The sequence below is a fragment of the Nuphar pumila genome, chromosome 9 (genome assembly GCF_984573655.1).
Source record: "Nuphar pumila chromosome 9, dmNupPumi1.hap1.1, whole genome shotgun sequence".
Lineage (NCBI taxonomy): Eukaryota > Viridiplantae > Streptophyta > Magnoliopsida > Nymphaeales > Nymphaeaceae > Nuphar > Nuphar pumila.
In genome coordinates this window covers 4,059,893-4,086,122 of record NC_143257.1, presented here as the reverse complement: position 1 = coordinate 4,086,122, position 26,230 = coordinate 4,059,893, and the positions used below count along the sequence as shown (strand labels likewise).

At 36.0% G+C, this 26,230-nt stretch overlaps 1 protein-coding gene across 1 annotated transcript in view; it reads left to right on the top strand.

Moving 5' to 3' along the window:
- LOC149828247 (actin-related protein 5-like) overlaps positions 1–25,787 on the top strand; it is a 58,055-nt gene extending 32,268 nt beyond the window's left edge. Inside the window, exons 11-12 of the mRNA XM_090016794.1 lie at positions 23,051–23,399; positions 24,784–25,787. Coding sequence (XP_089872920.1) covers positions 23,051–23,399; positions 24,784–25,284 — 850 coding nt within the window. The 3' untranslated portion in view covers positions 25,285–25,787. The remainder of the gene's footprint in view (positions 1–23,050; positions 23,400–24,783) is intronic.
- Positions 25,788–26,230: the final 443 nt, after the last annotated feature.

The following is a 26,230-nucleotide window of genomic DNA, read 5'->3' as shown; positions in this document are numbered from 1 at the left end:
TCTTGGTATAGAAGTATCATAGTATTGATTGTCACAAATAAAATTTGCTTTAGATATCATTGACCGGTCAGGATTATCAGATGACAAAGTTGTTGACACTCCAAAGATTGTCGGAATGAAAATGCGAGCTGATGATGGAGTTCCTTTTACACTCCAACTCCATTCAAATAGCTCGTGGGATCTGTCATGTATTTAAGTATTACAAGACCAGACATAACTCATGCTCTACGTATAGTCTGTCAATTTCAACATGCTCCAACATCAGCTCATATGGGTGCAGTCATGAGAATTATCAAATACATCTGAGGCACAATAAATAAGAGAGTTTTTCTATCTTCTTCCTCATTAGATCTTATTGCATACTAAGATGCTAATTGGGGAGGGGATCCAAATAATAGCCGCTCAACAACTGGTTTTTGTATATTTTTAGGTGAATCCTTGATTTCATGGAAGTGTAAGAAACAACAAAGGATGTCACTATCATCTACGAAAGCTGAATATAGAGCAATGCCGACTACTACCATGGAAATCATGTGACTCAAACAACTAATTTTAAATATGAGAATTCATCTTTAGAATCCTACATGATTATGCTGTGACAAGAGCTCTATATACATTGCTCAAAATCATACATTTCATGAATGGACTAAGCATATAAAGATGGACTGCTGCTTCGTTCGTGAAGAATACTTAAAAATGACCATTGATCTTTCCTATGTGACATCAGAATATCAACTTGCTGATTTCTTCATCAAGGCACTGAGCTCACCAAGATTCAACTTTTTACTTGACAAACTTTCGGTGATTACACCATAAGTTTGAGGGAGACTGTTAGAAAATCATATATATACGTATATACTTGAATATATATATTTAAAGTATATACGTATGAGATATAATTTTGTAATATGTATTTTTATTTTTTACTATTATTTTTTGTCTTTTTCTTTTGCGTCATTGGGTCAATAGTCAAACTTTGACTAATTGACCAGCCGTTGGGCTGTTCCCAACGGCTCTAATTAGAGCCGTTGGGAAGTAGCCCAACGGCTATTGCTCTCTCTTGTAAACTATAATTAAGGAGCTATTTCCCCCATTGTATCTTATCTTTTTAGTGAGGTTTCTCTCTCAATAATATTTGATATTCTTGTGCCTTAGTGCACTTTTTGATATTTGTGCCTTACAGCATTTTGTGTTATTTTCGCCTTAGCGCATTTGATGAATGAATGTTCTTGTCAAGTTTTTTGTAAACTTGATTATTTGTGAGGTTCTTCACATATAGTCATTGACAAAATTGACCATAATAGAATAATATCAAGAGAGATGCAAACAATGATAAAGTTATTTTATGAAAAATCATGCATATATATGTATATATATCTATCACAAAAAACATATTAATGTATAACAATCATAGATTTTTTCATCATTATTAATACTATGAAGAAATAACTCAATAACAAATCATCTTTATATAACGAAAGATTTAAATAAGCATGAATCTATTTGAAACAATATTTAAACCAACAACTAATGCGTATATGAATGAACCATGCAATAATTTAGAACCAATGAAGAAGTCACATATGGACCAATAACAATAAACAATCTTTCAAGAATATATGCTTGGAAATAAACGGAAAAAAAGGATCCCAATGAGGATCCACACAAATACAATAGGAGTGCCTAAGCTTCAGTTTTACCAAAAAGTAATACAAAGTGCGATGAATCTCAAAAGCAATCAAATGCACACAATAGCTATTATGGGCATACATAAGAGATTTCACTAATGAAATTCTTAGAAAAACAAGTAATGAAATATGCGGAATTACAAAAACAAAGTGCAAAAGTACATACAAGTCCAAGAGTGGACAATACGAAGGCATAAATAAGCCCGAAAGTGCAAAAGCACAGGTCCATTATGGGACAACACAATGAGCCAACAAAGGGCTACACAAACATGTAAAAAATATATTCTTTAATGAATATATGCTTGAAAAGCATAACTTATACAAATTATTCAAGACAATCAATTATGAAATAACTCATGCGACTAAAGCATGATGCGAAATGTATGAAAATATTTCAACAATCATTTCTCGTAAAAGAGCAAATGAATTTAGGAAAAAATATGAAGAGATTAAAAAAAACTCATACATTATAATGAATGAATTTGCAAATTAAAGCACTAGTTTGATCACCACAACCTATTACCTCCTTGGCCTCCAAACTTCAAACATCAAGTGTATCCGCGACTAGAACAAGAGCATAATCATCATGCTACTAAAGGGCCAAAGACAAACACGAAGGTGTATATCATCTCGTCTACATATAATGACACTTAAAAATAAATGTATCAACAACTAGAACAAGAGCATAATGCCAACGAAGGGCTAAAAGCACACATGAATGCGCATAAACATCTCTTGTCTATATATAATGACCCAAAAAAATCAAGTGTGTAAGCGATTAGATCAAGAGCATAATGGCAACAATAGGCTAAAATCACACATGAAGGTGTGAATAAACATCTCTTGTCTACATATAATGACACTAAAAAATCAAGTGTATCAGCGACTGGATCAAGAGTATAATGCCAATAATGGGCTAAAATTACACGAAGGTGTGAATACACATTTCTTGTTTACATATAATGATACTTAGATAAGACGCATAATAGGAGAAACACAAAAGGTAAGAGAGCTTGTAATGAAAACCAAGGTTGCCAAACTAGGAAGCGGAAGCAGGAAACGATACGGGAAGCGGAAGCAAGAAGCGAAGCATTTTAAAATTTATAGGAAGCGGGAAGCGAACTATCAATTTAAAAGCAAAATATTAAAAAAAATGAAGCAATATGATAATTGAATATGAATCGAACAAGAAACAAATAAAAACTAAAATAAAATTGATCATTCTTATATTTCATGATTTTTCAGTAAAAGAGTTGAATTTTTGTTAAAATCTAACAAAGATGGTTACTAATTTAAAGAAAGTACATGAAAAATGAGTAAAAGCATGAGAAAAAATACATGAAAAACATGAAAAGAAACGTGAGAAAAGCATATAGGAAGCATGAACCATGTGTGTGAGAAGCATAGAAGAAGCATGGGGGAATCAAGATTCCCATGAAGTTTCAGAAGCGAGGAGTATCGCGCTTCCGAAGCGAGTTTCCGGGAAGCGAGCTTCCCACCTACCTAAGAAGCTTCCGGTAACTCTGATGAAAACACACTAATGTTATCAATAAAAATATTAATTTTAACCATCTTTCGAAACACCATGGTTTCAAAAATAGATAGCCATCACAGATAAACATAGTTATAATCATCTATAATAACAAGTCATACAACAAATGAGTGATACAACACACTCAGATCTAGAGATCAAAAACTGTCAGTTAGAGCCAAACCATAAGTTGACAATCTAAACTGACATAAAACGAGGTGCACACAATTCACCCCAACATCTCTGAATAAAAAATAACAAGGCCAAGAGAAATGATGCATCATATAAAATTCTGTGATGGACACAACAAATGCCCTATGAAGGCAATAAATACTCAGGAAAATCATTTTCCAAATAGGTGAGTTCATAAAAAGAACCTATTTGAAAAAACAAAGTTTCAAATAAAAAATCCAATAAAGAAGATGAAATCTTAGAATGAATGTAGTGCAATCGTATGCCCAACAATATGTCCCATGACAAATTTTACAATTTTTAATAAGTAAACAAGAATCATGCTTAATATAAGCAAAACAACAACAACAACAACAACAACAACTACGCCTTCATCCCAAAACAATTGGGGTCAGCGATATGAACCAAAAAAGAAATTCATTTTGGGTCTTCCACATGAATCCTTTTCCTCCAATCATTTCTATCCAATGCCATGTCCTCGGTGAGGTTCAAAGCATTCATATCCTTTCCTATCATCTCCATCCAAGTCTTCCTAGGCCTACCCCGACCTCTTTTAACTAATATATTTTCCCATTTCTCCAACCTTCTAACTGGAGCATCATTAGGCCTTCGCCGAATATGTCCAAACCACCGTAAACGATTCTCTCGCATCTTATTTTCAATGGGTGCAACACCTACCTTCTTACGTATCTCCTCGTTCCGAATCTTATCTTTTATTGTATTTCACACATCCATCTAAGCATCCGCATCTCAGCTACACTCATTTTTTGAATATGATGTCTCTTGGCAGCCCAACATTCCGTACCATATAGTAAAGTGGGTCTAATATTCGTCCTATAAAACTTTCCCTTCAACCGCAATGACATTCTACGATCGCACAACACACCAGTTGCACTTTTTCATTTCATCCACTTAACCTTTATCCTATGATTTACATCTCCATTAATTTCTCCATACTTTTGAATGATGGATCCCAAATATTTGAAATAATCATTCACCGGTATTTCTTGCAATTCTTCAAAAATGAATTCATAAATCCATCAATCAAGGAATAAGTGCACCAAGGCACATCACATACAAAGAATCCAATAACTCTTAAAGAGAAGAGAAAAACAATATATATGATCTAAAAAGAAGCCTTTTAGATTTAAATAATAAGTTTACTATGAGACAACAATAGCATGTAACATTAATAGTAATTCTCGAAGAACTATTTATAAACCGAAAAGCATATATAATTATCGCTAATCATGAACACTCAAAGCAATAAGATAATCTAATAACTTATAGTTACATAGGCTATACAAAAGCTGTGAATTTTAATACTACATTACTAAATATCACTCACAATGCATCAAATATAAACCTTCTAAGGGGAAAAATACAATCCACAAGGAGAAAACAAGTTAATATTATGACATACAAAATGCATTCAAGTATATGTGAACAAAACATTCAATGCAAGAGTCATTTGTAATATGAATGACAAAGAGAAATGAACACAAGTCATATATAAAAACATCCAAGATCATTCTCAAGCATAATCAATCAATGATGTTTTTAAAGAATTAATTTAGCACAATGAGAGCAATATCTTAAAGTCAATCATTGAAGTCACATAAAAATATGAGACATGAGCATGTCAATATGAGAGCGTAGAAGATATCCATGGTATTACCAAAGAATTAAAATTATGATGACTCAAGATATACAATAATCTAAATTTCTCAAGGAACACATTTTTAACATAAAATTTACATAATATACCTCATAATCATGCTTTGACACATGCTTAAGGGCACCAATGATCATTACGATAAACCAAAATATATACAACAAAAAATTAGTATTTTGTAAACAACATGAAAAACATATAAGCATAGTATTTAAGATTTTAAAGAAAACCACATACTTGAAATGAAATGGGGATCTTCGAAACACGAGCTTAGATTAACAAGAGCAATTGTCAAGAATGACACTAAAGCATAACCCTTAAAAAGGGTATAACTGGAAACAAAAAAAAAATAAAAATGTAGTCTTTATTGATATGAAAAACCAATTGCTTAAGAAGCATTGGGGTTAAATACAAGAGGGGCTGCACCCCTTTATATACACAGCTGAAAGAGGACTCAATAGAGCTGTTGGGCACAATCCAACAGCTCTATTTAGAGCTGTTGGAATGTGTCAGTCCAACAGCTCTATTGCTAGTCAAGTCTGGACAGGACTTGACTAGCAACAGTCATTCTAGTTCAAACTGAACTAGATGACATAAAGACAAAAAATAAAAATAAAGGAAAAAAATTACAGAAAAGAAAGAAATGAAAAATGTATTTATATATATATAATAATATAATATTATTATATATACATATATGTACAGTTTTACATTTTAACACTCCCCCTCAAACTTACGGTACAATGAGCGAAAGTTTGTCTAAGAGAAAGTGAAATCGGGGAGCAGCGAGAGGCTTTGTAAAGAAGTCTGCTAACTGATATTCTGAAGTGACATATGGCAGATCAATTATCCCGTGTAGATATTCCTCTCTGACGTAGTGACAATCCATTTCGATGTGTTTGGTGCGTTCGTGGAATGTTCTGTTACTGGCAATGTAGATCGCACTTTTGTTGTCACAACACATTTGTGAAGCCTTTGTTGCTTCAACTCCCATGTCAGCAAGCAGTCGTCGGAGCCAAACTACTTCCATGGTCGTGGTTGCCATGACTCTGTATTCAGCTTCGGTGGATGAGAGAGATACCTTCTGCTGCTTTTTACACCTCCACGAGATCAATGATTCCCCTAAAAAGACACAAAAGCCAGTGGTTGAGTGTCTGTTATTGGGATCACCTCCCCAATCAGCATCAGTATATGCAATTAAATCAAGAGAAGAGGAGGAAGATAAAAAAAGTCCTCGTGAAAGAGAGGACTTGATGTATCTGATAATACGCATGACTGCTCCCATATGAACAGAAGTAGGAGCATGTTGAAATTGACTTGCTGTATGAACAACATGTGCTATATCTGGTCTGGTAATGGATAGATAGGAAAGTGCCCCGACAAGCTGTCTGTAAGGAGTAGGGTCTGCAAGAAGTTCTCCATCATCAATCTTCATTTTAACATTAACAACTTCTGGAGTGTCGACTTTCTTATCATCAGTAATACCAGACCTGAAAACAATATCAAAAACAAATTTAGTCTGAGATAATAAATATCCTCTAGGAGAATAAGCAACTTCAATGCCTAAAAAATATCTCAACAAGCCCAAATCAGTCATTTCAAAATGAGATTTAAGAAGTGTTTTGATTGTTTCAACTCCTTGTTTATCGCTTCCGGTGATGATCATATCATCCACATAGAGAAGAAGCACAATGATCCCTGCATCAGAATTCTTAATAAACAAAGCAGTGTCAGTTAAACAGAATTGAAAACCAATATCAATCATAACACGACTAAACCTATCATACCAAGCTTTTGGTGCTTGTTTAAGTCCATAAAGAGCTTTTTCTAAGCGAAGGACTTTATCCTTAGGAATACTTAGACCAGGAGGGGGTTCCATATATACTTCTTCAACTAGCTTTCCATTTAAAAAAGTATTTTTGACATCCATTTGAAAAATAGACCATTTTTTGATAGAAGCTAAGGCAATTAAGGTTCGGACAGTAGTCATACGAGCCACCGGAGCAAAGGTTTCTTCATAATCAATCCCATATTCTTGGGCATAACCTTTGGCTACTAAACGGGCTTTATATCTTTCAAGAGTACCATCACTCTTGGTTTTAATTTTATAAACCCATCGACATCCTATAGTTTTCTTCCCTGGAGGAAGATCTTGAATATTCCATGTAGAAGCCTTTTCAAGTGCATCTAATTCAGCTTTCATGGCTTCTATCCATTTGATATCATTTTTTGCTTGAAAATATGTGGATGGTTCTTCATATGAGTGAATTAATGCAATAACTACCCTATATGTGGGTGAGAAAGACTCGTATGATACAAACTTTCCTGGAGGCCTCGAGATTCGGGTTGATTGTCTAGTTGGAATGTTAGAATATTTCTCAAGTACACATGGAGGATTAGACTCTTGTCGCCTGGAATATTGAATACTAGTATCTCTATGAACTTCTTCATTTTCAACATTAAGATCAATAATTCTTTGATCATCATCAAAGTTACAGTCAAGGTCATATTCATCAGATGTTGATGTTAGATCTAGCAAAAAGGAGTACTCAGTGACGTCTTTTAATTTTCTAAAATCAAAGAAGCTCTCCTTTTCAAGAAAGGAAACATTTCTAGACACATATAGTTTATTATTTTTGAAGTCAAAACATCTATAACCTTTCTGGTTTTCAGCATATCCTAAAAAGGCACAGGGAATCGCACGAGGGAAAAGTTTATCATTTTTGTCAGTAAATATGAAACATTTGCACCCAAATATTCTTAGTCTAGAGTAGTCTGGAGAAATGTTCATAAGTTTTTCAATGGGAGTGATATTTTGTAACGAAGAAGATGGCATCCTATTAATGAGATAGGTGGCAGTTAAGGCAGCTTTTGCCCAAAAGTCTTTCGGGACTTGATTTGCTATTAATAAAGTCCTAGTGGTTTCTATAATATGGCGATGTTTTCGTTCTGCCAGTCCATTTTGTTGAGGTGTATAAGGACAAGATCTTTGATGTGTGATGCCATGCAATTTAAGATAATTTTGAAAATCTGTGGATAAAAACTCTCCCCCTGAATCTGTGCGAAAAATAGTAATATCATTTTGAAACTTGTTTTTAACCATATTATGAAAAGTTTGAAAGTATGAAAATACTTCAGACTTATGTTTGAGAAAGTACATCCACGTATGTCGGGAGAAATCATCGACAAAAATAACATAGTAAACAAATCCTCCTTTAGAAATTACTAGTGCAGGACCCCAAACATCCGAGTGTATTAATTCAAGTGGTCTTGAAGAGAAAAAGGTTCTGTTCTGAAATGGTAATCTTTTCATTTTGCCGAGAATACAATCTTTACAATCAAATGATTCAGAGTTACAAAATTTCCCTAGATTTGGAAAATGTTGGATTTTGGCTATATGTGGGTGACCAAGTCTCTTATGCCACAGTTCCAACTCTATTTTTTGAATATTATAACAAAAAGCTTTCTTCGGCATTTTAAAAAAATCCATGTAATAGAGTCCTTCTCTATGGCCTTCCCCAATCAGCTTGCCTGACTGGCGATCCTGTACCCAACAACCATGAGAAGAAAAAGAAATATTACACCCATAATCAGAAATTTGAGATACAGATAAAAGATTTAAATTTAATTTGGGAACATGTCTAATTTCTGGAATAATTTTTTTTTTGTTTTATAAATTTTTTCAAAATTTCCTATTCCTTCTATTTCAAGAGAAGTCCCATCAGCAGTAAAGACCTTTGACACACTTGTTTTATTTTTAACACATTTGGATAGACTTTGATTATTTGGGGTCATATGAAAAGATGCACCAGAGTCAAGAAGCCAAGAAATTTTACCTAGATCAGAAAAAGATGAGGCTGCTGCGCCGGTTGAAGCTTCAGATGAGGAAGAGGCACCGTTGATGAGAGGCTGAAGAATCTCCATTAGTTGGGCCAGGGAAACTGGTGCATCCTGATCTTTAGGCTCCGATCCAGCAATTGCAGCTCTTTTTTTTCTCAGCTCCTTAAGTTTGGGACATTGTGGCCTGTAGTGTCCCGGTTCATGACAGTGATGACAAATAACTTTCTTCTTATCATAGTCACCATTTTGTCGGTTAAAGTGAGGAGGCCTATATGATCGAACATGATTCCCTGGTCTAGACACGGCTAAAACAGAATCATTTTCAATTTTTAAAGAACCTTTCCGGCGACGATTTTCTTCCATTGTTAACTCTTCAATAGTTTCAACAATAGAAAGAATTTTTCCCTGGTGAAGTAGGGCCGATTTAGTGGTTTCAAATTCCGGCCTTAATCCAGTGATAAACTGGTAAAAATGTTCAGCATCGAGTTGTTTCTGACGAAGCTCGATGTCTTCGGCACAATGCAACTTTGGTTCTAAAAGGGAAAGTTCTTCCCAAAGTTCGGACAACTCATTGTAATATTCACGAATAGTTTTGTCTCCTTGTGTCATCATTCGAACTTTTTCTTGGAGGTTGCACACGTGTGCAATATCTTTAAAGGAATACATATTCTTAAGGTATTCCCATCAAATTTGGCAAGACTTTAGCATTTTTAATGTCAACGCTATTGATAAGCCATGACATTATCTTCGCATGAGATATTCTCCATTCTTTCCATTTCTTCTCGTATGAGGCAATAGCCTTGATTTTCTCTTCTTCCGATAGAGGGACCTCTTTATCTCCCTCCTTTTTAGTAAGAGATAGCTTAGGTTCCGAATCGGAACCATCCACAATCCCCCATAAGCCTTTTCCCCATATATGGTGCTTCATGATTGAAGCCCATGTTACATAGTTCGTATCGCTTAGTTTCATAGGCATGATGGTGACTTTATCATTGTCATCCATCGATTACAAGGAGAGAAATAATAGGGATAGAAGAGAAACAAGAAGGAAAATGAAAAAGAAAGAAAAGAAAAAAAAACAATACAACAAGATGTGAAATCTTCTCCAATGAAGTGATAAAACACTTCTCTTCAAGTGGCGAACACTTTTGCAAACGGGCATGGAAACCGAGGCAGCTTTTCCTCAAGATTTAGTACTTCCGCGGCTCTGATACCATGAAATGAAATGGGGATCTTCGAAACACGAGCTTAGATTAACAAGAGCAAGTGTCAAGAATGACACTAAAGCATAACCCTTAAAAAGGGTATAACTGGAAACAAAATAAAAATAAAAATGTAGTCTTTATTGATATGAAAAACCAATTGCTTAAGAAGCATTGGGGTTAAATACAAGAGGGGCTGCACCCCTTTATATACACAGCTGAAAGAGGACTCAATAGAGCTGTTGGGCACAGTCCAACAGCTCTATTTAGAGCTGTTGGAATGTGTCAGTCCAACAGCTCTATTGCTAGTCAAGTCTGGACAGGACTTGACTAGCAACAGTCATTCTAGTTCAAACTGAACTAGATGACATAAAGACAAAAAATAAAAATAAAGGAAAAAAATTACAGAAAAGAAAGAAATGAAAAATGTATTTATATATATAATAATATAATATTATTATATATACATATATGTACAGTTTTACATTTTAACAATACTCTTGTAAAATATAATTTTCATGACAACATTTTTCCAAAAATATACATATTCATAACATGCATACACAAAAACATATATCAAAAGTTAATAATTTTTCATAAGTTCTAATTTTAATTAACTTGAAAACATATTCATTTTTAACATATTAATAAATATCTACTATATTTCAAACACATTTTTTTAATACAACAACAACAACAACAACAACTACGCCTTCATCCCAAAACAATTGGGGTCAACGATATGAACCAAAAAAGAAATTCATTTTGGGTCTTCCACATGAATCCTTTTCCTCCAGTCATTTCTATCCAACGCCATGTCCTCGGTGAGGTTCAAAGCATTCATATCCTTTCCTATCATCTCCATCCAAGTCTTCCTAGGCCTACCCCGACCTCTTTTAACTAATATATTTTCCCATTTCTCCAACCTTCTAACTGGAGCATCATTAGGCCTTCGCCGAATATGTCCAAACCACCGTAAACGATTCTCTCGCATCTTATTTTCAATGGGTGCAACACCTACCTTCTTACGTATCTCTTCGTTCCGAATCTTATCTTTTATTGTATTTCCACACATCCATCTAAGCATCCGCATCTCAGCTACACTCATTTTTTGAATATGATGTCTCTTGGCAGCCCAACATTCCGTACCATATAGTAAAGCGGGTCTAATAGTCGTCCTATAAAACTTTCCCTTCAACCGCAATGGCATTCTACGATCGCACATCACTCCAGTAGCACTTTTCCATTTCATCCACCCAACCTTTATCCTATGATTTACATCTCCATCAATTTCTCCATACTTTTGAATGATGGATCCCAAATATTTGAAATAATCATTCACCGGTATATCTTGCTCACCAAGCTTCACTACACTCCCATCACTACTTCATTGCTTACTAAACCGACATTCCATATATTCAGTCTTACTCTTACTCAACTTAAAACCTCTAGCTTCCAATGTCTGTCTCCATAATTCTAACTTAGCATTAACCCCAGCTCCCTTCAACTTTTTTTTTTAATAAATACTATAAATATTTAAAGTAGAGAATCCAAAGAAAATACATACCAAAATACAAGAGTCTAGAGTCCAAGCTGTTAATCAATTCAAATATTTCTTTTGAAGCACAAACACGAACAAGATATCAAGACCAAGATACCTTGCTCTGATACCATGTCACGAAATGGTGCAGAACCCAAGACATTCCAAATTGTAATACAAATGCCAAATCAAAATACATTTAAATACTGACAGGATACAAACTAATACAAGTTTTGTGAATAAATGATTTTATTCATAATGAACAATAAAATACATAAAAAATAAATGCATAAAAACCTCATTACAAAATGCACTCAAGAACACTAAAAAACATCTAGAACTATCCATCACTCTCTCACCTTACAAAGGCACCCACCCACCCATATTTATAGAGAAAAGTAGAGGAGAGAAGAAGTGAAATGGAGAGGTGAAGTCCTCTCTCATTAAAGAATCAGAGAGAGCTCCCAACATCTAGAACTCTAACCGTTGGGAGCCTAGCCGTTGGGAGCAAGTCAAACTAGCTTTGACTTGACTCCCATATATACTATATATATTTACAATATATAATCTATATTATTATATATTATATATATATATTATTACCTATGTCACAAGGACTTGCCAACTAGGTGCCGCACCCGCACCCGATGCGGTCAACCTGACCCTGAGTGCAGTCAACGCACTCAGGGTCATTTATGTCCAACTTTTGGACTATATATATATAATTTTTTATATTTTTGCTGCACCCTCGCACCCCCGCACCCAAGTTTTTTGAAAGTGCCGCACCCGCACCCATGTGACATAGATTATTACAATATATACATAATATATATTAAACAATATATATACATATACATATGCAGATATATATACTTATATTACATTAATCTTAACAATATGGGACCTTTATATTTATAACCTATGTCACACGAACTCTCCATTTTGTCCTCTGTACCCGTGTCGACACACGTCGACACCTGGACACGCCATTTTACCCTTCGTACATACAAGTTTGTATTCAATTTATAATTTATAATTATATTTTCAGTTTATAACTTTATATTTTTAGTATATAGTATATATTTTAGATATAACATATATATTTAGATTATATTAAGTTTATTTTGAATTTATTTTGTATTTATGTGATATTTAATATATATATAGTCATGTCCCCGTACCCACATTATTTGGAATTGCCATGTCGTACCCGCACCCGCACCCACACCCACACCCACACCCACACCCAGGTGACAGTTTATAACTCTATGAGCCAAGCTTAATCGGGCCTATTGAGCTTATCGGAGATTGATTGCTTGTTCAAGCTTGGCTCGTTTATGTGTATAGAGCTTGAGCCCATGGTCAAGCTTGACTCATTTATTTTCTTGGACGAGTTCGAGGTGAGCTTAAACATGGCGAGCCCGAGCTAGCTCGGCTGGTTGTGCAGCCTTGATACATAGTGAGTAATTTAGTTGGGTTCCCTAGTTGAATCTAAGGTGCAAAAACTTAGAATTTCTTTGTTCCTGAACATATGCTTTTTTGGAAGGGAGTCCAAACCACTGGAGAAACCGAAAGGATTTGGGTAGGAAAAATTGACTAGAAGAGAAAATTGGTTCTTGATTAAACCCAAATCAAACCTCATTTCATCGTGCTAAAGTACTTTATAAGAATAGTTTTCTTTTTTTTCCCCCTCCATGGAGGGTGAAAAAACAACCCCTGTTATTGGATACCTGGTTGTGATGTTCTTACCTTACGATACCTACAATCGTTGTTAAAATATGTGTATATCTCTCTCTCTCTCTATATATATATCTTTTTTCATCCAAATACTCGATAGGGGTATTTTGGTAAATTACTTTGTACTTTTTGATTTTAGGTTTTTCTTTTTCTTTCTTTTTATCTTTTTATTTTTTTCTCTTTTTTCTTTTTTGTTTCATTGTACTTGGACCACTAAGGGGCCCCACCCATCTAGTCGTTGGGGCCCCAACAGTCACATTTATGACCGTTGGGGCTCCTAACGACTAGAAGGGTGCCCCTTTGTGGTCCCTCTCTAATATATTGGCTCCTCTATAAATAGAGGAGCTCTCTCACTTGTAAATATAGCCTTTTTCAGCCCACTTTGTCTCTCTCTTCAATAATATCCTTTTGCCTTTTAGGCACTTCACCCCTTAGTGGGTTATTTATGCACTTTACGTGCTTGTGTTCTTGGCTCTTGGTTTAACTCTTTCAAAGAGATGTTTTGATTATTGGTGCTTCCGTGATTTTCATTACATGGTATCAGAGCCATTGGTTTTTCAATATTCTTGAAAGATCTTTGGGGTTCTTCATTTTCTATCCTTCCCGTCATCAATGGAGCATGAATCAAGAGTTGAGCTCTCCTTCAAAGTCAATGGCGCAAACTATCTTATGTGGGCTTCGACAATGGAAAATCATCTTAGAGGTAAGAAGTTGTGGGGCTTTGTGATGGGCACCACTCTTGAACCCACCTTAAAGCTCATCAAAATTGAAGGAGGTGTTGAGAAAGCTCTAGATGGTGATGACCGCATCAAAGCTATTAATGAGCATCAATCTAAGGTAGAAGATTAGGAAATTAACCATGCCAAAATTTTGGCACGGTTTATGAACAATGTTGATTTTAAAAATTGTGCCAACATTGCTAAATTTAGGAGAGCCAATAAAAGGATGGTTCTTCCTTAAGGGTATGTATATCTAGCTAAACAAATTTTTTTGTCAAGAAAATATTAGATCTACTAGACAAGCGGACATGAGTGTCTGTGATTATTTTAGTGCTTTAACCCCTCTTTGGGATAAACTTGATCTTCTTGAGCCCAAGTGGATAGCTCCGAAAGATATTGAGCTTAGAAGAGAACAAATTGAAAAAGAGCATTTCTTTCAATTTTTTTATAGGCTTAGGCCTGAATTTGAACAAGTTAGGGCATCTCTTCTTCATAGAAGAAAAGCCTTACCTATTGAAGATGCTCTTGCCGAAGTATGCCAAGAAAAAACTCGTCTTAGCATAAGTCTTAAAAATAATGATTTTTTGGCCGTCACTAGGCCGGGAACCAATGTAAAAGCTTATAGGCCACCCATTTTTCAAAAAATAACGGGTATAGAAAGAGAGTGATTTGTCACTATTGTAATGAATCGGGACATATTAAGCCGGTTTGTCCAAAGCTTAAAGGAAAGGTGGCCGCAGTTGGAGAAAACACTCCAAAGAAGGAATAAGAAAATATCAATGGAGGAGATATCAAAGAAACTCTTTGCCAAATTTTCGAAGTCCTCCAACATCTTTTCAAGACTTCTTCAACATCAACTTCTGGAGCCGCCATAGCCTATTCATCATCACCTTCAGGTATGTGGATACTAGACTCCGATGTTTTTTTTCACATGACATCTCACAAAAATTCTCTTGCAAATGTTTTTTCCGACCCTATATCTTCGTATGTTTCAACGGCCGATGAGACTTCTTTAAAAATTGAAAGTATTGAAACACTTGACTTGAAATCTTCTCAAAATTTTTTTGTTCCTAAAGTAAGAGTTGTTCCAAAAGTTAACTTAAACCTTTTTTTGGTCTCCCAAATTATCGATCATGGTTGCCAAGTCTCTTTCTCACCTAAAGATTGCACCGTGCAGGATCTCCAGTTAGGGAAGCTGATTGGGCAAGGCCATAGGAGGGGCGATCTTTATTTTATGATTTTTTTTTGACTCTTTCATCCAAGTCATTTTGTAATTTTGTAAATGTCAAAAGTATTGAGGTTTGGCATAAGAGACTTGGTCATCCAAACTTTTTGAAGATGTCTTTTTTTCCTTTTTTGGACAATACTTGTAAAGACAAACACATTACTTGTAAAGATTGCATTTTTGGAAAATCTAAAGCTATTCCATTTTCTCAAAGAAATTATGTTCCCACACGGCCGTTCGAACTTGTTCATTCCGATGTATGAGGTCCCTCTCCTGTTGTATCTAAAGGCGGTTTCTCATATTACGTTGTTTTTATTGACGATTTTACTCGATTTACATGGATTTACTTCCTAAACCGTAAATCTGAGTTTTTCTCCTTTTTTAAAGAATTTCATGCAATGGTTAAAAATGAATTTTTAGGAAACCAGTCCATTCTTAGATCTGACTCGGGAGGAGAATACATGTCCAATGATTTTCAAAAATATTTGAGAGAAAATGAATTTTTTCATCAATGTTTTTGTCCTAACACTCCGCAACAAAATGGTCTTGCGGAAAAAAAAACATAGACCAATGTTATTAAAAACATGCCTCAAGGCGCAAAAAACACGCCTCGCCTCAAGGCGAGGGCCTTTGTGCCTTGGGGCGCATCATAAAAGCGCAAATGCTCTGAGGCGTACGCCTCGTACGCTCTGAGGCGTACGCCTCGTACGCTCTGAGGCGTACGCCTCGTACGCTCTGAGGCGTACGCCTCGTACGCTCTGAGGCGTACGCCTCGTACGCTCTGAGGCGTACGCCTCGTACGCTCTGAGGCGTACGCTTCGAGGCGAGGCGTGCCTCAAGGTGAGTGCATGCCTCAAATTTTTAGTCAAATGGGGGTCAAAGCCCTCATTTGGCCAAAATATAGGGTTAAATATTAGGGCTCCCGACCCTAATTAGGGTCGGGGCCCCTCATTCTGTCAGCCTCGTCTCTCACTCACTCTCTCCCACCGCTCGCTTGTCTTGGTCTCTCACTCCCTCCCTCCAACTTCTCGCTCGTTTCCCACATCTCTACTCATCTCTCACTCACTCAATTGCTCGTCTCTCACTTAGTCGCTCGTCTCTCACGCACTTGCTCGTCTAGGTCTCTCCCACCTCTCTCCTCTTTCAGCCTAAAAAGAAGAAGAAGAAGAAAGGTAATTTTTTTGCTCGGCTTGTCATGAGCTATGTAATATGGCTACTTCATGAAAATGCCGACCTATGTCAACATAGGTATACCTGGTACTGGTACTTCAATGGGCATGGGTCAGACCAGTTTTGAATTTGACCAATCAAACCCAATCCATTACCTATTTTGATCCATTTTAAGGTGCATAAAGGGTTGTTTTTATTCATTATTGTATGGTGCTTGATACACACAAACACACATGCATGTATACCTATTTTTTCTTAAACAAAAAAAATACACACATGCGCACATACACACATGTAGTTGTGTCGTACCCCTATGCCCCATACTTTTGTAAATTCTGATGTTGTACCCTATGTGCCCACACCTGCATCCATACCCATAGTTGTACCTATGTGACAATTTATAGATTCAACGAGATTTCATTAGAAAAAAAGTGAACAAGAAGCTCTTTGTAGCTTGAATCAACCTTTATCTATTATTTCATATTAATAGATGAATTCTAGCCCTTATGTTGACAAGCTACTTTTAGTGAATGCTCGTGGCAAAAAGTTAACACACTACATTTGAATAATAAAGTTACCCAATTTTTTAATTGTTTGATATTAAGTTTTTTTATTGAATATTCTTATATGTTAGCGTATATCTGTGCTTTACTCTCATTTTGAAGAGTTTTGGACAACTATATTAACATTTGGTTGTTAATGCTAACATGCATTTTCTAATTATGACATGATGTTGTTAATGCTAATATGTATTTCGTTGTTAATTTTTTATTGTTGAATGCTCATATTTTATTTCTTAGATGCTTACGTAGATCAACTTGTTGCATTAATGTTACTTTTACATGTTAATCTCATATTTTGTCAATATTTATTTGAGATTTTTTATTTCTTGTTGGTTGTTGCTTCATCAATAAAGTATTATTTATCTATTTATAATTTTAGATATTTTTTATAATTTTTTTTTAAGTTTTCAGAAAAAAAAATTTAAGGCTTACGCTTTACGCCTCGAGGATTATGCCTCGCCTCAGATTTTGGTGGAGCGCATCGCTACGCCTCAACACTTTTCACAACAATGGCATAAACACATAATAGAGACAACAAGAACTCTATTAGTTTTCAAAAATATTCCAAAATCCTTTTGGGCCAAAGCTGTTTAAACTTCAACATATTTAATTAATAGAACACCCTCGTCCTCTTTGAAAAATCTTTCTCTGTTTGAAAAACTTTACAATATGTCTCCCGACTATAAAAGACTAAGAGTTTTTGGATGTAAGTGTTTTGTTCTAACCCAAAAAAACAATATACTTTCTTCAACGGCAATTGAATGTATTTTCTTAGGCTATGGCGAAAAACAAAAAAGGTTGCCACTGTTTTGACCTATTAAATAACAAACTTTATATTTCAAATGACGTCACTTTTCTAGAAGAAGAAAATGGTTTTTCGCATAACCTAAATGAAAATGTTGATTATTCTTTTTTGTTTGACTTGTTACCTCAAGAAAATTGCATGGACAATCATGTTGAAACTATTGAAACTCCTGAAGCTGCCATTGAGGATCATATTGAACCTCAAAATGATGAGCAACATGATCTACATGAAAATCTAAATGAAAATATAACAAGTCATACACAAGTTTATACTAAAAGAAATGAAAATAATCTTCCTTGTGCCCTTGAAAAATTCTCTCAAAACGAATCGTTAGAAGAATCCTCTCAAAGGAGATCAAATCGTATTTCTAAAAAACCTAATAGACTTGTATCTTATGATTCTTTTTCTCCAAATTTTTGAGCTTGTTTGTTAGCTCTTTATTCCTTTCATGACCATCCCATTATAATGATGCCAAACAATATGCCCATTGGAATGAAACAATGAAACTTGAACTTAATGCACTTAATAAATCACAAACTTGGGAAATCATTGATCCCCCTAATGGCAAGAAACCCATTGGATGTAGATGGGTTTTCAAAGTAAAAACTAAAAGTGATGGTTCTTTAGAAAGATTTAAGGCTCGATTAATAGCCAAAGGATATGCCCAAGAATATGAGGTGGATTACGATGAGACTTTTGCACCTGTTGCTCGAATGATTAGTGTTTGAGCCCTTATTGCAATAACCTCTATTAAAAAATGGCCTATTTTTCAACTTGATGTCAAGAATGCCTTTTTAAATGGAGAACTGCGTGAATAAGTTTATATGGAACCACCTCCTGGCATGAATTTAAATGATAAAATTTTGAAATTAAAAAAGGCATTATATGGTCTTAAGCAAGCTCCCAAAACTTGGTATGACAAGTTTAGTAATGTTTTAATCAATTTGGGTTTTATCTCTTGTTATACTGACATTGCTCTTCTTGTTAAGAAAACAGGTGACTCCATTGTTATTCTACTTCTGTATGTTGATGATATGATCATCACTGGATGTGACAAAAAGGGAGTAAATGATGTTAAGAATATGTTAAAGAAAACTTTTGATACGTCTAACTTGGGGTTTTTGAGATATTTTTTAGGTATTGAAGTGGCGTATTCTCCTCGCAGATACATTCTATCTCAAATGAAATTAGTAGCAGGCATCTGTACCAAATCAGGAGTTTCGGATGAAAAGAAAGTGGAAACTCCTGAAGTTATAAATGCAAAGTTGAGACTTGAGGATGATGTTCTTCTTGAGGATCCTACCCCTTATCGGCAATTGATTGGATCTCTTACTTATCCATCACCCATCCTGATATTGCTCATGCGGTTCATGCTACAAGTCAATTTTAGCATGCTCCTACTACAGTTCACATGGCGGTCGTAATGCGAATTGTGTGATATATCAAGAACTCCATCTCCAAAGGGTTTTTCTTATCCTTTTCTTCATCTCTTGAATTAACTGCTTATACTGATGATGATGGGGGGGAGAACCCAATGATTGAATCTCAACTACTGGTTTTTGCATTTTTTTAGGTGATTCCCTCATTTCATGGATATGTAAGAACTAGCAAAAAGTTTCACAATCATCCATTGAAGCTGAATATCGGGTCATGGCGATGACAACTATGGAAATTGTGTGGCTTAGAAATCTCCTTTGTGACATGGGCATCCTCATTTCTTCTTCCACCAAGATGTGTTGTGATAACAAGAGTGCGATCTACATCGCAATCAATCATACATTCCACGAACGTACCAAGCATATTGAAATGGATTGCCACTATGTTCAAGACAAATTTATCAGAGGAACCATCACACTACCATATGTTACTTCAGAATATCAGTTGGCTGACTTCTTCACCAAAACGCTTCCGACTCCGCGTTTTATGTTTCTTCTTGACAAACTTTCGATCTTCTCCTTGTAAAGTTTGAGGAGGCATGTTAAAATATGTATATATAAATATATATTCATGGCGATGACAACTATGGAAATTGTGTGGCTTAGAAATCTCCTTTGTGACATGGGCATCCTCATTTCTTCTTCCACCAAGATGTGTTGTGATAACAAGAGTGCGATCTACATCGCAATCAATCATACATTCCACGAACGTACCAAGCATATTGAAATGGATTGCCACTATGTTCAAGACAAATTTATCAGAGGAACCATCACACTACCATATGTTACTTCAGAATATCAGTTGGCTGACTTCTTCACCAAAACGCTTCCGACTCCGCGTTTTATGTTTCTTCTTGACAAACTTTCGATCTTCTCCTTGTAAAGTTTGAGGAGGCATGTTAAAATATGTATATATAAATATATATTCATATACTTATATATATCTTTTTTCATCGAAATACTCGATAGGGGTATTTTGGTAAATTACTTTGTACTTTTTGATTTTAGTTTTTTTTTCTTTTTTTTGTTTCATTGTACTTCCACTAAGGGGCCCCACCCATCTAGTCGTTGGGGCCTCAACGGTCACCTATGTCACATGGGTGCGGGTGCGGGGATTCGGCACATCCAAAAAACCCGGGTGCGGGGGTGCGGCAGGGGCAAAATAAATAAATAAATAAATAAATAAATAAATATATATATATATATATATATATATATATATATATATATATATATATATATATATATATATATATATATATATATATATATATATATATATATATATATATATATATATATATATATATATATATATATACACCGTAGGTTCCCTCGGCGCGGGTCGGGGTCCAGTTATCGACCCAACCTGCTGCGTTCTGCTGATTGTCATGATTCAATCATGTCTGAAATTCCCTGGTCTTCACAAAAAAAAATATTAGCAAAGGTTTGATGTGGTTTGTTGGAGAGAGTCTTTACGAGGCCTACGGCTCCACTGCCACGCCACTGCCTAGGGTTCTTCAAATTTCATTTTATATACAGTTGCACACAGATGACAGCTAAAAGAAATTTATTGGATTTGACATGTGGAAAAAAGAGGTCTACACAAGGCTACGACATCTCCTCAGGAGAAAAGTGAATACTAATAGCCACCAAGGCTACCACCATCATTATCATTTATTATGGAGAGAGAAAATCCTTGACGAAGAAGGATCTGGATCGTTGAAGCCTTGAAGGATAAAGACTTCAAAAGGCTCTTGAATTTTGGTTTTAATTTTTGAGGAAGATGGATCATCATTTCCAAGTTAACAGTGTATTTTCCAACGCTGCGAATTAATTGTTTGGAGGCAGGAATAGCATGGGAATCTGGGATGCCAACAAAGCTTGTGAGATGTTGCGGACACAAGTGCCCCTTTATAAAACAAGAGCAGCATCAAGCAGCTGTCAACAATTTTTTTTTTAAATTCCGCAGCCCATTTCTTTGGGCAATTTAAAAAAAAAAATCCAAAAAATGGACCGAAATGACCCTGGGTGCGGTCAACGCACCCAGGATCGGGTTGACCGCACCCTGTGCCGCACCCACACCCGAACCCGCGTCAAGTCGCGTCGACGAGGGTGCGGCACCCTGCTATCCGAATCCCTGTGACATAGATGGTCACATTTATGACCGTTGGGGCTCCCAACGACTAGAAGGGAGCCCCTTTGTGGTCCCTCTCTAATATGTTGGCTCCTCTATAAATAGAGGAGCTCTCTCACTTGTAAATATAGCCTTTTTCAGCCCACTTTGTCTCTCTCTTCAATAATATCCTTTTGCCTTTTAGGCACTTCACCACTTAGTGGGTTATTTGTGCACTTTACGTGCTTGTGTTCTTGGCTCTTGGTTTGACTCTTTCAAAGATATCTTTTGATTATTGGTGCTTCCGTGATTTTCATTACAGTCGCCATCCCGTCGGTGTAAAAGTGCAGTGTACTTCCCTCGATCCCCAGTAAGAGCCTCGGTCGGGAGCATGAGGAACCCTTCCCTTTGTTATGTACAAATTCCCAAGGTCAACTTCTGTGGATAGGAATGGATCCGACCTAACCTCTTTGGCCTGAAACCAGGATGAAAAGCTCACGCTTCGCCTAGCGGAAGGGGTGCCTACATGGGGACTTGAACCAGGGGTTTAAAGTTTGTACCTTTAGAATGCTTGGTTTTTTAGCCTACTTTTATTCATGTTTCCTTCTGAAAAGTGAGCAGTTATTCCTAAAGTTGATAGTGATTTTGATCTTTTTTGGTTGATCGAAGTGACTTCTTGCTTGCCAGAAGATCTGTGATTTTCTTTGTCTGACTGTTGGACTCCCGTTCAATTGTTAATTATTTAAGTCCAACATGCTAGTATCAATGAAAGGACAACTGATTTGCTTCCAGCTGAAGTATCTATTACCTGAATGTTGAGAACTGTATAACTGCCATGTACTTTTTGCTTAGATATGTTCTTAACCCCAATGAGTAAAACCATTGATAATTTTTCTAGCATTGATCAACTTGTAACTAGTGAATAAAGTCCTTAATATTTTCTTAGGAGCGTTAAGTGATAACTAGCTTAAACAACTTTTGTGAACATGCATCTCAACACACATCTGGTCTTTTTGGCAGGCTCTTGGTTATTTTCTTTTTCTTATGTTAGTGTTGCTGATTTGGCTGGTGATGGGACAATTCAAAAATTTGTCTACAAGTGTTTTTTGGGTGTTAGTTTCTACCTAATTATACATACTGGCTTGTGATATGCGTCGGAACGTGTTTTAACAAGCTTCTCAAGGAGCATATCAGAACAAAATCAATTCATTTTGTGCCTCTAGTTTATGGTCTTTTACATTATGTCAACAGTATTCCGAGTTTAGTATTTCATACAATTTATACTACTAAACTTTTGAAAGCCATACAAGAAGAGGCATATTTGGCAAGTATGTTTTTTCTAAAATCATGTGGACCAAATTTACTTCTTTCAGATGTATCTCTTGTTCTCGAGAAGTGTTCCCTCTTTTCCATTAAAAAGCAACAATTTTTTTGCCTTTTGTGATTGTGCTGGAAGTATTGTTGTTCTCTTAATGTAAATATTTGTTATTTTGAAATAGTTCATTTTATGTTCAACTTTCTCTTGACCAGGGTTTATGTTCATTCATCATTGTGAACTCTAGAAATCAGTAGATCTCAGCTCTTAGTTCTCCCTTTTGTTTTAATATATAGAGAGAATCCAGAACTTTATCTAGAGCAGCTACGGGCTAGACATAAAGAGCTTTCTTCAAAAGTTGAGCAGAGGAAAAGATTAAAGACAAATGGTGCAAACAGCAATGGTTCTGTCAATACTTTAGGAGGTGTAGGACGTGGGGAGCGGTTGAGTGCAGCTCAAAGGGAAAGGATGCGCCTCTTAACAACTGCAGCATTTGATCGAGGAAAGGGTGAGGACACTTTTGGAGCCAAGGATGAAGATTGGCAGCTCTACAAATTAGTGAGTAAAGATAATGATGATGATGATGATGATGATGGGCAAGATGAAGATGAAACTGAGTTAGCTCGTATCACATCTCAACTTCAGGTTAGTTTTTTTTTAGATGCCCCAGATCAATACAGATTTTCTATCTTATATAAAGATCACATATAATTTGTCCCATCTTATGGCAGTAGCATGATTGTTTTTAGTATCCTTGGAACCACAAGATTGGCAAGTCTTGATAGACAAGTCCGCTATCTCAGGGGCATGTATCCTTCATATTTGAGTTGTCTGTGTGGTTGTTGATGTGAAATTACCAACAGTTACCTACTTGTATTTGAAGTTAACATCTCAGTCACTGGATGCACTTATTGTAAGTAAAAATCTTGATTCCTAGGAAGTGGAAAGCAGAAGCAATTGAAGACACCACTTGGATATTAAATTTTTTGTGTAATCATAGTGATATAAGTAACTATTTGGCTGTTAGTTTCTTTTTTTGTAAAATGTTGAGATAATATGGATATATTTTGTTGTTGCTTCATAAGTTTGTCTTTTAGATGAAAGGAATCAAGGATTTTACATTTTAGATTGGCATTAGATATCATTATATAGGAATGGATTTATAAAACACTTTCTACCCTTAGCATTTCTTTTTTTTACTGTTTAGAAGTATCATATAGTAGTTTATGTTGTTAGCTTAGTTGAAGTTTCTTGGATTTGTAATACGTGTGATAATGTATGCACAAATTGCTACACAAATTATTTTATTATTTCAATGTTCAGTGTCCAGAATAAGATTATTTAAGGCCTGCCTTTTGAATATTTTGTACTTTTTTCGAATGTATGTTTGTGTGTTATTCTCTTAAAATTTTCAGAAAATATAAAGCAGTTTTTTGTTGGACAGCGATAGCTATATTGTGAAGTAGTGACAAATACTTTGCACGAGTTTTGACACTGCATTAGGGATGTCGATCATTGGATATTATAGCGATATCTGACCAAATCCGGCTTTGTTTAGTCAGATTCGGTAAGCTGAAACCATATCCGACTATAGTTGGATGTGAATATGGTTTTGTTTTTTTGCTAACGAATCTAACAGGTATGCAGATTTGATTGATATTCGATTCCAATTTCATGTAAAAAAGCGGATTTGGTATGAGCTTTTCACCATCCGAGTCCAAATTATAATCCGTTTATGCAACATCTGATTAGTCGGATCTGGTATTGGTTACATCCAAACCTTTTACATCCCTAAACTGCAGCTTTGCAGCACCACCATGTTTACTTATGTTGGATCCAGATTGAGCAATCCCAAGCATTGGCCTCCAACCAAGATGGGGCCGGTTCTTTCTTATGTGCTATCATTGTCCTAAGTTAGCTCCACTGTGGCCTGAACATTATAAAAGTTGATATGTTTATCTGATTCTTTTAATCATCCTGTATTTCTTTATGGTTTTTGTACATTTAACTGATATTTATAATGTGACAGGCTATGGATCCCACGTTTGTGCCGAAAGTAATCACAGGAACCTCCCATCCTGTAGTGGAGGTCCCGCAGTTTCGTTCTCTCACAGCTAAAGATTTCCAGATAAACCTTGGTGTTGAAAGGTTTCGATGTCCAGAGATTCTCTTTCAGCCGCACATTGTTGGAGTAGACCAAGCTGGTCTTGATGAGATAGTTGGGATCTCAATCCGAAGACTGTCATCAAAGGACTTGGCAGAGTCGATGTGCAACTCAATACTTATAACAGGGGGGAGCTGCACCTTCCCAGGCATGGAAGCAAGGCTACTTGCTGAAATCACCAAAATCCGACCATTCGGATCATCCATAAGAGTCGTGAAGGCTTCGGACCCCATTTTGGATGCTTGGCGTGGGGCTGCATATTATGCTGCCTCAGGCCGATTCTCTGAACAGGCCTTCACGCGACAGGATTATTACGAGAAAGGGGAAGATTGGTTAAGGAAATACCAATTCCAGTATGCTTTGTAGCAAAGCATATAGGAAGGGGAATGGTCCCTTACCGAGCTCTGAGGATCTTGCATTTTGCTGGGTTTAATCCTTGAATGTGGGTCAGTCATATTATGGCCACGTCTAATTCCGCAGGCCTGTTTACAAGTTGTGCTGGACCAAGCTACCTACATTGGGCCTGTTCAATATATATGCTAGGTCTGGTCCTGTTCCAAGTAAGGGAGTCAAGATGCTGGGCCAGGATTTGGCAGAGCGGTCCAGAATATCTTTGTTTCATTCATATATATATATATATATATATGAGAGAGAGAGAGAGAGAGAGAGAGAGAGAGAGAGAGAGAGAGAGAGAGAGAGAGCTGGGGGTACAATGTGTGTTTAATCTCTATTTGCTCTGCTTGGGCAACTTATAGTTTTATTTTAACTGAAACTAAACTTGTGAATGACTGTAGAAAATATGACATGAGAAAGCTTTTGATTCTATAATATATTTATATAAATCATTCACATGATGATACAGTTTGGCATTTGTTTTTTAATGTTATGATTCTAAATCTGAAGGCCTTGTGGTAATTATTATGGCTGTGGCAGCTGTGCTGTTAGTGGGTTTTGGTTGGTGGTGAGTTGTACCACCATGGACGAGCCATCTTGGAAAAGGAAGAAGTTGCAACCGCGTGCAGGCACACACATGCAAGTGGGCTTGTGGCTGTGAGGTTAAAATTCTCCTCAAATCATTGCCTTTCATGGTTGCAGTATTTTAGTTTGGCTTATATGAATATAAAGTACGGAAAATGCTGACTATCATCTAGAAGAAGCCAAGCACAATTAATGCCTTGATTGTTCTCCTCTATCTCTATGTCTAGGGAATGAGGAAACTGTTTTATATGTTGCAAATCAACTATGGTATTTAGAAATGTGAAAAACACTAGCCCCATAATGGTGTGCAGTTGTTGGAAGCCAATAATTATGG